The following is a 12442-nucleotide window of genomic DNA, read 5'->3' on the forward strand; positions in this document are numbered from 1 at the left end:
CAAAACATTTATACAACTAAATGAATATCAACAAATTTAAATATTTAACATTAAAAGGAGGAAAAAGAAAAATTTATCACAAATGTTTATAGAAAGTTATCGTCCACTTCCCATTTCTTATTTATATACTGTATACGGAAGTTCAAAAAATCAGTTTTCTAAAAACTATCGTCTTTCAAACCTTAATGTATCAATAAAAAAGTTTTATATCTAGAATTGAAAATGCCATAAAATAAGTTAATTATTTTATGTTTAAAAGTACGGTTCTAACCTTTCAATATAACTCTAAGGTTATTTATTGATAACTTTATAAAAAGTTAGCAAAAAAGAAAAGCAAACAAATTAACTTCCAGTTTCATTTATATCAACTCTCAACTATACATACTTCAGGTCGAATGACCGAGGCGCTATTTAGTTATATTTGATTTTTATAGAAATAAATAAATGTCTATAGAAACGTGATGACTCGCCCTTAAATAATTATTAGCACATAATAAAAAATTCCCAAGAACCACATCATGAAACTAAGTAGAACATTGATAAAGAATTATGTGTCTCCTCACATGTCCAAGTCCGGATACATTCAGAATTTTACATTTGTGGGTTGACTCAGAAATTTCATCTTTCCCTTACCATCCACATCGCTGCTGTAGACCTTACTGAAGCAATAATAATTATGAAAAGAGGTATTCTTGGTATCCGTGAGATAAGAAGAGTTAAAAAATTTCGCAGATGTTTTAAAATATTGAGTTTAGAGATATCTAAATTATTAATATTTTTCACAAAGTGTACATAAAATCACAACAAAGAGAACCTTTAGGTACAGATGGAGATGAATTTACCAGGAATTTATGCATGACCTGTCTACATGGGTCTCCCTCACCACCCAGTCGCCCCATGAGGTTCGAACGACTAAGGTATTATCCTACCGTTTTGTAGACCCTAGTACGAATCCGGACGGGTCGAAAAATCTAGAAATTTTTCGGGGAGGTGATGCATCCCAGATGAGACCCATGCCTCACTGTCTGGTCGGTCCTTTGTGGGCTTACCGAACTTAATTAAAAAGGGTCTCTAAGTGTCATTGGGTGGAAAAAGTAAAAAATGGGAAAAAAAGCCTCTACTGTACATACAGAAACCAGAAACCGTCATTGCCAAACGTTAAATAATCTAGACTTTATGAATAAAATGCCTTTATTATAAGTAATTTAAAATCTAACACGATACTACATAGTACTTTTAGATGTGTTGAAGAAAGAATAACATTAGAAGAGATTTAATTAAAAGAATTCCTCAACCGCGTCGTTGTCAGATGAAGTCCTTAAGAGGAACGTGAAATTAGGTATACGGGACATCGATCATCATTTCCACGTGTAGAAATATTTTCGGTTTAAAAAGCGTAAGTGTTATATATTGCGATTTTATAGATACCTGTCATAAATAGAAGACAAGGGAATATATTGGATTTCTGGATATGGAAATTGCGACACAAATGTACTGTATAAATTGAATCATTTCAATTTATTATAATAGTCAATTACTGGTGTGTTCCCTGTGTGATTAGTTCTCTTCAGCAAAATTTAGGCTTATCACTAAAGAATTCACCAGGAGAACATGCAAGAAGTTATTATTACGTATTTGCTGAAAATTTCTTTATCGGTTTTACATATTTACATTATTTATATTAAAGTATCGATTCTTTATTTTAAATTTAACAATGACAATCTCTAACGGTTCAAATGCAGGGATGGAGAACCTTTTTGAAGGTTCTGTCTATCAAATTACACGAACTTTATTATCTTATTTTTAACTGTAACAAACTTTATTCGTGTAGAGGATTAGAGTTCGAAAAAAACTTTTAAGAAATGAAATGAACATAGTTTAACTAGAAAATCATTGAAAAGTTTATAAATCGAACTGATTAAAAAACTAGAAATAAAAACTAAAATTAGTATAAATGGAAATTAAATCAAATAATTTTGATATCATTTATATGATATTTACTTCGTCGGAATGACTTTTTGCTCGTATTGCATGGCGTAAAAAAGTATTTTAACCATAGCGTCAGAATTTCAATTATTGCGTAATTAACAACGATAATAATAATCAAAAATAAAAGGGATTTGTCTAACAATTAATTAAATTTTTGTATATCAGCAGATATACCNGGAGGAAAAAGAAAAATTTATCACAAATGTTTATAGAAAGTTATCGTCCACTTCCCATTTCTTATTTATATACTGTATACGGAAGTTCAAAAAATCAGTTTTCTAAAAACTATCGTCTTTCAAACCTTAATGTATCAATAAAAAAGTTTTATATCTAGAATTGAAAATGCCATAAAATAAGTTAATTATTTTATGTTTAAAAGTACGGTTCTAACCTTTCAATATAACTCTAAGGTTATTTATTGATAACTTTATAAAAAGTTAGCAAAAAAGAAAAGCAAACAAATTAACTTCCAGTTTCATTTATATCAACTCTCAACTATACATACTTCAGGTCGAATGACCGAGGCGCTATTTAGTTATATTTGATTTTTATAGAAATAAATAAATGTCTATAGAAACGTGATGACTCGCCCTTAAATAATTATTAGCACATAATAAAAAATTCCCAAGAACCACATCATGAAACTAAGTAGAACATTGATAAAGAATTATGTGTCTCCTCACATGTCCAAGTCCGGATACATTCAGAATTTTACATTTGTGGGTTGACTCAGAAATTTCATCTTTCCCTTACCATCCACATCGCTGCTGTAGACCTTACTGAAGCAATAATAATTATGAAAAGAGGTATTCTTGGTATCCGTGAGATAAGAAGAGTTAAAAAATTTCGCAGATGTTTTAAAATATTGAGTTTAGAGATATCTAAATTATTAATATTTTTCACAAAGTGTACATAAAATCACAACAAAGAGAACCTTTAGGTACAGATGGAGATGAATTTACCAGGAATTTATGCATGACCTGTCTACATGGGTCTCCCTCACCACCCAGTCGCCCCATGAGGTTCGAACGACTAAGGTATTATCCTACCGTTTTGTAGACCCTAGTACGAATCCGGACGGGTCGAAAAATCTAGAAATTTTTCGGGAAGGTGATGCATCCCAGATGAGACCCATGCCTCACTGTCTGGTCGGTCCTTTGTGGGCTTACCGAACTTAATTAAAAAGGGTCTCTAAGTGTCATTGGGTGGAAAAAGTCAAAAATGGGAAAAAAAGCCTCTACTGTACATACAGAAACCAGAAACCGTCATTGCCAAACGTTAAATAATCTAGACTTTATGAATAAAATGCCTTTATTATAAGTAATTTAAAATCTAACACGATACTACATAGTACTTTTAGATGTGTTGAAGAAAGAATAACATTAGAAGAGATTTAATTAAAAGAATTCCTCAACCGCGTCGTTGTCAGATGAAGTCCTTAAGAGGAACGTGAAATTAGGTATACGGGACATCGATCATCATTTCCACGTGTAGAAATATTTTCGGTTTAAAAAGCGTAAGTGTTATATATTGCGATTTTATAGATACCTGTCATAAATAGAAGACAAGGGAATATATTGGATTTCTGGATATGGAAATTGCGACACAAATGTACTGTATAAATTGAATCATTTCAATTTATTATAATAGTCAATTACTGGTGTGTTCCCTGTGTGATTAGTTCTCTTCAGCAAAATTTAGGCTTATCACTAAAGAATTCACCAGGAGAACATGCAAGAAGTTATTATTACGTATTTGCTGAAAATTTCTTTATCGGTTTTACATATTTACATTATTTATATTAAAGTATCGATTCTTTATTTTAAATTTAACACTGACAATCTCTAACGGTTCAAATGCAGGGATGGAGAACCTTTTTGAAGGTTCTGTCTATCAAATTACACGAACTTTATTATCTTATTTTTAACTGTAACAAACTTTATTCGTGTAGAGGATTAGAGTTCGAAAAAAACTTTTAAGAAATGAAATGAACATAGTTTAACTAGAAAATCATTGAAAAGTTTATAAATCGAACTGATTAAAAAACTAGAAATAAAAACTAAAATTAGTATAAATGGAAATTAAATCAAATAATTTTGATATCATTTATATGATATTTACTTCGTCGGAATGACTTTTTGCTCGTATTGCATGGCGTAAAAAAGTATTTTAACTATAGCGTCAGAATTTCAATTATTGCGTAATTAACAACGATAATAATAATCAAAAATAAAAGGGATTTGTCTAACAATTAATTAAATTTTTGTATATCAGCAGATATACCAAGCACTGCCCGGGCAAAAAGTAATAAAGAAAAACATTAAAATAAAAATCATGTTTATCACGAAGTGTCAAGAAACTAAAATATTGGGGAAGGGTGGGGTGTTCAGGATTCCTGATAGCCTATATTTTTTCAGGAGTCTAGAATAACTGTGAAAAGATAGCTACAGATCAGTCGAAATGTTTAGAACTAAATAGCGAACAGACGAACAGACATTCTATTTTATACATATAGATTTATGATTTATAATTGTAACTGTCACTGTACAGTAATAAGTGTACGAAATAATACGACGTGTATAGAGCGAATTCCTCTGGTCACTTTGGGCATGAGTGTCATAAACAGAAGGAATATCTCACAATGTCAGTTTATACTGAAGAGACTAAAATACAGGTTTAAAAATCTGGGAAATATAATATTCATTAATATTATCGAAAAAGAATCATGATTCAGAGGATTTTTATAAGATTGATAGCATTTATATTTAAAATATATTACAAATATTGTCATTGATTTGTGTCTGCCTCTCACAAAAAAGTTTACAACCTTATAATTTTTTCATTTAAAATAAGACTTTATCAATCAGTATTTTATTCATTTTCTACTTTATTATTTGTTTTTATAGGCCTATACAATTTGCTTCACATTGAGTCGAAGGGTCGAATGCAGACAATGTGCGAGAACGCAGACTAATAATTTCTGTATAAATGTAGGCTATATCTTCGTTTATATCATGGAACAATGGCAAAAGTAGTTTCGTTAGAAACGTTTTACAAGATAAATCATTATCAAATATATATATTTCATTACATTAGAGATCATTACAGACATATTTATGTAGATACTTATTATTCCTCATGCCAAGAACTAGTTTCATAAATAATGAAATTCCCATTGTTGTGTGCCCCAAGTTATGTTAAAATGAAAGCTTCTGAAATTCAAAACTTTTTATCATCTTAGGATTTTAATAACTAAGTTTTATCTTGCTCTTGTAACAATAATCAGATACAATGACAGCTTGTTGACTGCTTCTTAAGATTAAACAAAAGCAAAATATAAATAACCAGCTTATTTAAATTTTACTTTTGATTAATCTTAAAACAAAAAACAAAATTAAAAAAGTCTTATATTTTTTTAATTCAGGATTTTTAATTTGAATCTACTAAATTAAGATTTAAAATATATATTGGTTTTTCAAATACTAATGCTTTATGTACTGTACAAAATAATGTCGACATCATTATATTTATTTTCTATATTCATGTTTGTTTTTACTTACTTTATCATTTTTTTTTAAACTGATAAAGAATATGAGAATATTTTTTCAATAAATGTTAATTATTTAAAAACAACATAATAAATAAAGTTTCAAATACGAAAAATTTAAAACATAAAGTTTAATCCTTGAAGATATAAATTTTATCAGATATAAAGTGTTAACAAAAGTTTTTGATATTATATTTATCTACATCTACTGTATTCTATATTATTAATTAAGATTGATATATAAATCTTATATTATTTTTTATAATAATAGTAATAATAATAAAACAGGATGAAATTACCTATTTGACAATCTTGTTTTATATTTGAATTTAAATAATTCGATTTAAATAAAAGATTAAAATTTTATACCGGTATAATTTTAAACACGTTGTTGTTTAAACATTGTTGTTAGACTGTATCTTTCATTATTATTAATAAAAACATTAAAACCGTAAAGAATACTAAAAAGTCTAACAACAATTTTTTAAAATTGTTGTTAGACTTTTTAGTATTCTTTACGGTTTTAATGTTTTTATTAATAATAATGAAAGATACAGTCTAACAACAATGTTTAAACAACAACGTGTTTAAAATTATACCGGTATAAAATTTTAATCTTTTATTTAAATCGAATTATTTAAATTCAAATATAAAACAAGATTGTCAAATAGGTAATTTCATCCTGTTTTATTATTATTACTATTATTATAAAAAATAATATAAGATTTATATATCAATCTTAATTAATAATATAGAATACAGTAGATGTAGATAAATATAATATCAAAAACTTTTGTTAACACTTTATATCTGATAAAATTTATATCTTCAAGGATTAAACTTTATGTTTTAAATTTTTCGTATTTGAAACTTTATTTATTATGTTGTTTTTAAATAATTAACATTTATTGAAAAAATATTCTCATATTCATTAACAAATACTTAACACCTTAATCTTGCCGAGAAATATAATTTACTTGAAACAAACTTTGTTTCAAGTAAATTATATTTCTCGGCAAGATTAAGGTGTTAAGTATTTGTATATGAATATGAGAATATTTTTTCAATAAATGTTAATTATTTAAAAACAACATAATAAATAAAGTTTCAAATACGAAAAATTTAAAACATAAAGTTTAATCCTTGAAGATATAAATTTTATCAGATATAAAGTGTTAACAAAAGTTTTTGATATTATATTTATCAACATCTACTGTATTCTATATTATTAATTAAGATTGATATATAAATCTTATATTATTTTTTATAATAATAGTAATAATAATAAAACAGGATGAAATTACCTATTTGACAATCTTGTTTTATATTTGAATTTAAATAATTCGATTTAAATAAAAGATTAAAATTTTATACCGGTATAATTTTAAACACGTTGTTGTTTAAACATTGTTGTTAGACTGTATCTTTCATTATTATTAATAAAAACATTAAAACCGTAAAGAATACTAAAAAGTCTAACAACAATTTTTTAAAATTGTTGTTAGACTTTTTAGTATTCTTTACGGTTTTAATGTTTTTTAAAATTTAATTAATTACGGATTTTAGAATCTTTTAAAATTGTTGTTTAGACATTTTGAATTTTAAAAAGTCTAACAACAATTTTTAAAATTACATAGCATAGAGTCTTACTGTTAGAATATAATTTGATATAATTTAAAATTAAATGAAAATGTGTATAAATATATTATATATTTATACATACATATATATATAATTATTGTCTCCATGGATTTCGATCTACAGGAAACTCAACACTAATCTCCTTATAGAATTGTGAAAGGGTCTTAAGTATTCCACTATGATGTAGTCAACCTTGGAAGAATTGCAGACATCCTTCTTCAGTGCAAACCAGAATGTAAGAGCCTTATGGTCTTTTTTTGCCCTTAAGACTAACTCTTATTTATGTGCACTTTCTATTTATTTTATGTATTTTTATTATATATCTATTTTTCTGTATTTATTTATATTGTATTTTTATCATGCATTTTTGTATTGTATTTTGATTCTTTATTTTTTTTAATTTTGATTTAAATTGTCTGGCAATATGCTCTANTTTATTGTAAGTAGTAACATTTGATGAATATTAAAATGATCACTATTTTCAATAAAAGAAATGTGTTTCTTGTACCATTGATTTCTGATATCCGCAGTACAGATGGCTACAAAGGAAAATGTTTCATAATCAATACAAGCAAAGAAGGAAAATATCGTATATCCGAACTGAAATCTTTAATTTTACAAATCGTCCGTTTTAATTCGAATGAGAAAAGTTTATCAAATATTTTTATGCTAAATTCAATTCGTTTTCAGATTTATATTTTGATATCAATCTATTTTATCAAATCTAAACATTATATAAAATCCTCCTTTAGTTTTTTATTAAAAATTTCAAACAACGAAAATAAAAGTCACTAATATATTCTAAAGAAATTAATTTTATATTCTAAAACTTAAATTTTGAAATATAAAATTAATTGAAAATAAAGTAATTTTCTTGGAGAGCTTTTAAAATGTGTTAAAATCTCTCAAGCCTCTCCAAATTTGAATAAATTGTAAACTTTATATTTTGAATATATTTTAAATAATAATAAATTATTATTATAAGTTAAAATGACATTATTTAAAAAACTTTGTGAATGTATTTTTACAACTCAAAACAATTTTAATTTATTTTCTTATAAGAATAAACTTGAATAAATACATCCTTAATTTGATAAAATATTAAAGTTTGATATTATCAATTCTAAATTATTTTTCCTTAACAATATAGTTATTATTGAATCATTCTGTAATAAAAATAGTGATAAGAGCATCTGTTTCCCTATTGATTCCTCATAAATTATTCATATTTAGTATTTTCATTATATTATTTAAATTATGAAGAAAAAATTCTGAAATTTTAATTAAATAAGAAAATATGCAATTATTTGAATTCGTTCATATATCAAACTTTATTTTTTTAATGTTTCTCCATTTATTCCTCTTTCGATCGATGTTATCATTTTTTCTAAATGAATTATATTTACTGAATTGTGACTTTATTTTAGTTTTTTTATGAAGATTTTTTATATATAATTTAAATTGTTTTTATCTGATAATTTATATATTTAAGTAATTATAATTTATTTTGCCGATGTTTCCAAATTAGCTTAAGTATTCTTAATATGAGTTCTTGTTAATTAAACTTGTAAATTCGGTGATGAATGTTCCTAAAACGGATTTCACTTAATCTAGGATGTTACTACGAAGATTATTTCCTGTTATGGTTCTGCAACTCCTCTTCGAGCTCCTGTAGTCCAGACTCATACTATAATCATTAAGTGTAAGTATACGATAACCTTTCATAAATGTTAATTTAATGACGTTACTAATAATGTTAAACGATAAACGTTATTCAGTATTAGCATCCGTCAAGATTATAATTTACGAATAAGCTAACTAATTTGATATTTAACTTTTTGCCTGTAAAGATGAATAATGTTTCTTAATGTACTTTTATATCGTATTTTTATTAATATATACTAATTGTTTAAGTTTTAATATATATAATCTACTGTATGTCATTATGCAATATAAAATCTCAATGTGAATTTTATTTTAAAGTTAGAACTTAATTTTTTATTTTTTAAAATACAAGACTTTTAAAATATGCATTTTTTAAAATAAACTTTGTCTAAATTTAAAAACATTTAAATTTTTTAAAACTTCTAAACCGTAATGATATTTTGATTTAAATTTTTCTAAAATGTATATACGTGTTATTTTTTAAATTTTGATATTTCGTCTTTCATTTATGTTAAAATTTTGATAAATGTTTTACAACTTAATAAAGTTTTAAATATATTTTTATCTTAATTGATTTATTTTATAAAAGTTTTGCGGTAAAACATTTAAACAAAGCTTTTAAATATAAATTATTTTCCCGAAATACTCAACTTTAATGTCATTCATACAATGTATGGTTTATCTATGATCTATATAATAGTTCAAATCAGTAAATGTAATTTTAATTATTCAAATATATAAAAAAATCAAGCTTGCATAATTATTTTAATCAAATATATCTAACATTCTTAAATATAAAAAAACTTTACGCGCAAAATTCTTTTTATATTCATATTTCCCATTTTAATAATGCAACAGTTTTTACCATTCTTTTCTTCATTTTCACTTACGTCATTTTATTATCAAGCCAATTTTGTTGCCTTTCCTTTTACTTAACACTTAAACTGGTTAAATCTAAAACAGATTTAGTGTCAATGAAGAGGTCTCTTTTGTTTGTATCACTCGATAATTGTGTCGGAAATTTCAGATCCTCCAGAATCATTGACTATTCTTGGATACGAGGAATTAAGTGAACTTAAACAAGGAGACATTCAACGTCTAACATGTGTCGCTCTAGGCGGTAATCCACCAGCCAACCTAAAATGGTATAAAGGAGGAAGAGAGGTGAGTGTCGATCGATAGAGTCTGCTAACTTTCTTCTTTGAATCTCGGACATTTATTCATCATAGCCTATACGCTAAACTAAAAATTTTAAAAGCATGTCTACAGGGAAAGCTAACAGAAGATATTGAGATGAACGTAAAAAGAATAAAGTTAGAAGAATTTCTCTTAATTCAAAAAGAATATTTCCCTTTCATTTAAATTTGATGAAGAACAGGACATAGACTTAATCAATTTATCAAAATATTTATTAATGGAAATATCGAATATAAAAATATATTCAAAAATTATATCTAAGTTAACTATTAAAATATAAATATAATAAATAAATTAAATAAATTCCAATATTAAATTTAAAATGATAAAAGTTTAAATTATTTAAAGCCAAAAAGCAAGTAGTAGTATAGACTATATAATCTTAAATTTTCATAGCTTAATTATTTAAATAANATAGTTTAGAAATTCATAATTGGGCATAATAATAGTAAATAAACGTACTGATCTTAAACGTCAGTAACTTATTGGACTTTGTCATTTTGATAATTTCTAGAAAATAACTGGGTCTAAACCGGGTTCATATTAAAAAATTGAGTTTCATCTTTTAATTTTTCGTTTTTTTTTTTTTTTTCATTTTAAACTTCCTGTTATTTTATGTTAATTTTGCAAATAAAATTTTTATTCTAAAAAGCTAACTAATTTATTATACCAAATTTAAAATTTCTGAAGTAAAATTTTTTAAACTATTTTTAATATTCAAAAATCAAAAAGGATTAGAGAATTTTATCATTTAAGCAATCAACTTCTGGAGGCAGATTAATGATTTAATAAATTTCATATCAATAACGGTTAAGATATGATTTAGTACAGAGTTATATTTTATTTTTCAGATCAATGCTTCTGTATCTGTATCCGGAAATGGAGTCTCCAGTGAGTTGGTTTTCCGCGTTGATGCCAGCGATAACAGAATTACTTACACTTGCAGAGCACTGAGCCCTGCCATTACTCAACCTTTGGAAACGTCAGTTATTTTAACTGTTTATTGTAAGTAGTAACATTTGATGAATATTAATGTACGAGTCGGAATTTTCGCAATTAATTCATAATCGCTTAAAAGGAAAAGTAATTAAAAATTCTCACTGGTCATACGTCTTCCTTTTAACGTGATTTTTGAACTTTAAAGCCAATTTGCAAATTTATATAATATAATTCTAAGTTATTGACAATTCTGATTTGTTAATTAGGCATTTCGTAATTACCTCGGTTACTTGAATACATAAATACTGCATAATCTGATCTACAAATTACATTCGAACAAACACGATATTTAGCCATTATACCCTTTTCACTAATGTTTGTTATACAGTATAATATAAAATTACTTCATTACATCGACCAGATTAATGTTTCTGTTTGAAAATAATGACACTAATATTGTTATTTCGTGACCTCGTAAAACATTTTTATATTCAATAATAAGCTCGTTTTCTTTAGTTCTTAATTATTATTAATCCAACGAGTATATTTCTATTACTTCATGCAAATTTTCGATTAAAATTAAAACAAATAATTCGAATTGTTTAATTTATCTTAGGTTAATAAATACTAATACACACAAACACATGTATATATGTACTCCTATGTGACTATGTGTGTATGTATTATGATATATTATAAATTCAACAGTGTTAACATACATTATAAAATACAGTAGAATCTCGATTATCCGGACTAATTTGGGGGGTGAAGTTAGTCCGGATAAGGAAAAATTCGGATAATCGAAACAAATACTTTAATTTGTCTTTTAATGATAATACAACACGTTTTCTTTTCGATGACATATCGGTAATATTAAAAATAAAAACTGTATTTAAATCGTGATCAAATTTTCAAGAAACAAACGTTTGTATTGAATTTGGACTACTACTAACCAATGCTAACAGACTACCCATTGTTTAAAAGGCCCTCTGGTGGCGCAAGAAGACAGATTTTATAAAATAAACAGCAGTTGAAACTGCATTTTTATGAATAAAAATTTGACAAACTATTTATCGTTTTATGATGAGTAAAATTTTTTCGTCGCCTTCACGGCTTTTAAGTAATGCATAAACCTTCGAGGCGCTAGGCGCTTCGGACCGCGAGGCATAAGCGGTGGTCCACGTCGTCTATGCCTTACGTCGCCTTTGGTCATAGAAATGATGTAATTTGAATTAAATTATTTATAAATACGTATGTCAAGTTATATTTTTATTACGACGTAAAATATATTTAAGAGTTTACGACGACTGTGCTGGGTGAGACGTTGTTGAAACAAAAAAAGTTATGCATTCCATCACGTACAGTACATAAACAGTGTCGTAACTCGCCAAGTGCAAATCAGCAAATTCGTAAAATTTTTGTTTATTTTGAACAATCCGGATAATCGAAAATCCGGATAATGGA

At 26.0% G+C, this 12442-nt stretch overlaps 1 protein-coding gene across 1 annotated transcript in view; it reads left to right on the forward strand.

Annotated features, from left to right (window-relative positions):
* The window catches only part of LOC111642161 (synaptogenesis protein syg-2-like), an 84119-nt gene that overhangs the window by 24363 nt on the left and 47314 nt on the right, over positions 1-12442 (forward strand). The window contains exons 8-10 of the mRNA XM_023388448.1: positions 8792-8879; positions 9870-10006; positions 10891-11044. Of these exons, the coding sequence (XP_023244216.1) occupies positions 8792-8879; positions 9870-10006; positions 10891-11044 (379 nt within the window). The remainder of the gene's footprint in view (positions 1-8791; positions 8880-9869; positions 10007-10890; positions 11045-12442) is intronic.

This window comes from Centruroides sculpturatus, unplaced genomic scaffold (genome assembly GCF_000671375.1).
Source record: "Centruroides sculpturatus isolate CEXI.00-Female unplaced genomic scaffold, Cexi_2.0 scaffold1190, whole genome shotgun sequence".
Classification (NCBI taxonomy): domain Eukaryota; kingdom Metazoa; phylum Arthropoda; class Arachnida; order Scorpiones; family Buthidae; genus Centruroides; species Centruroides sculpturatus.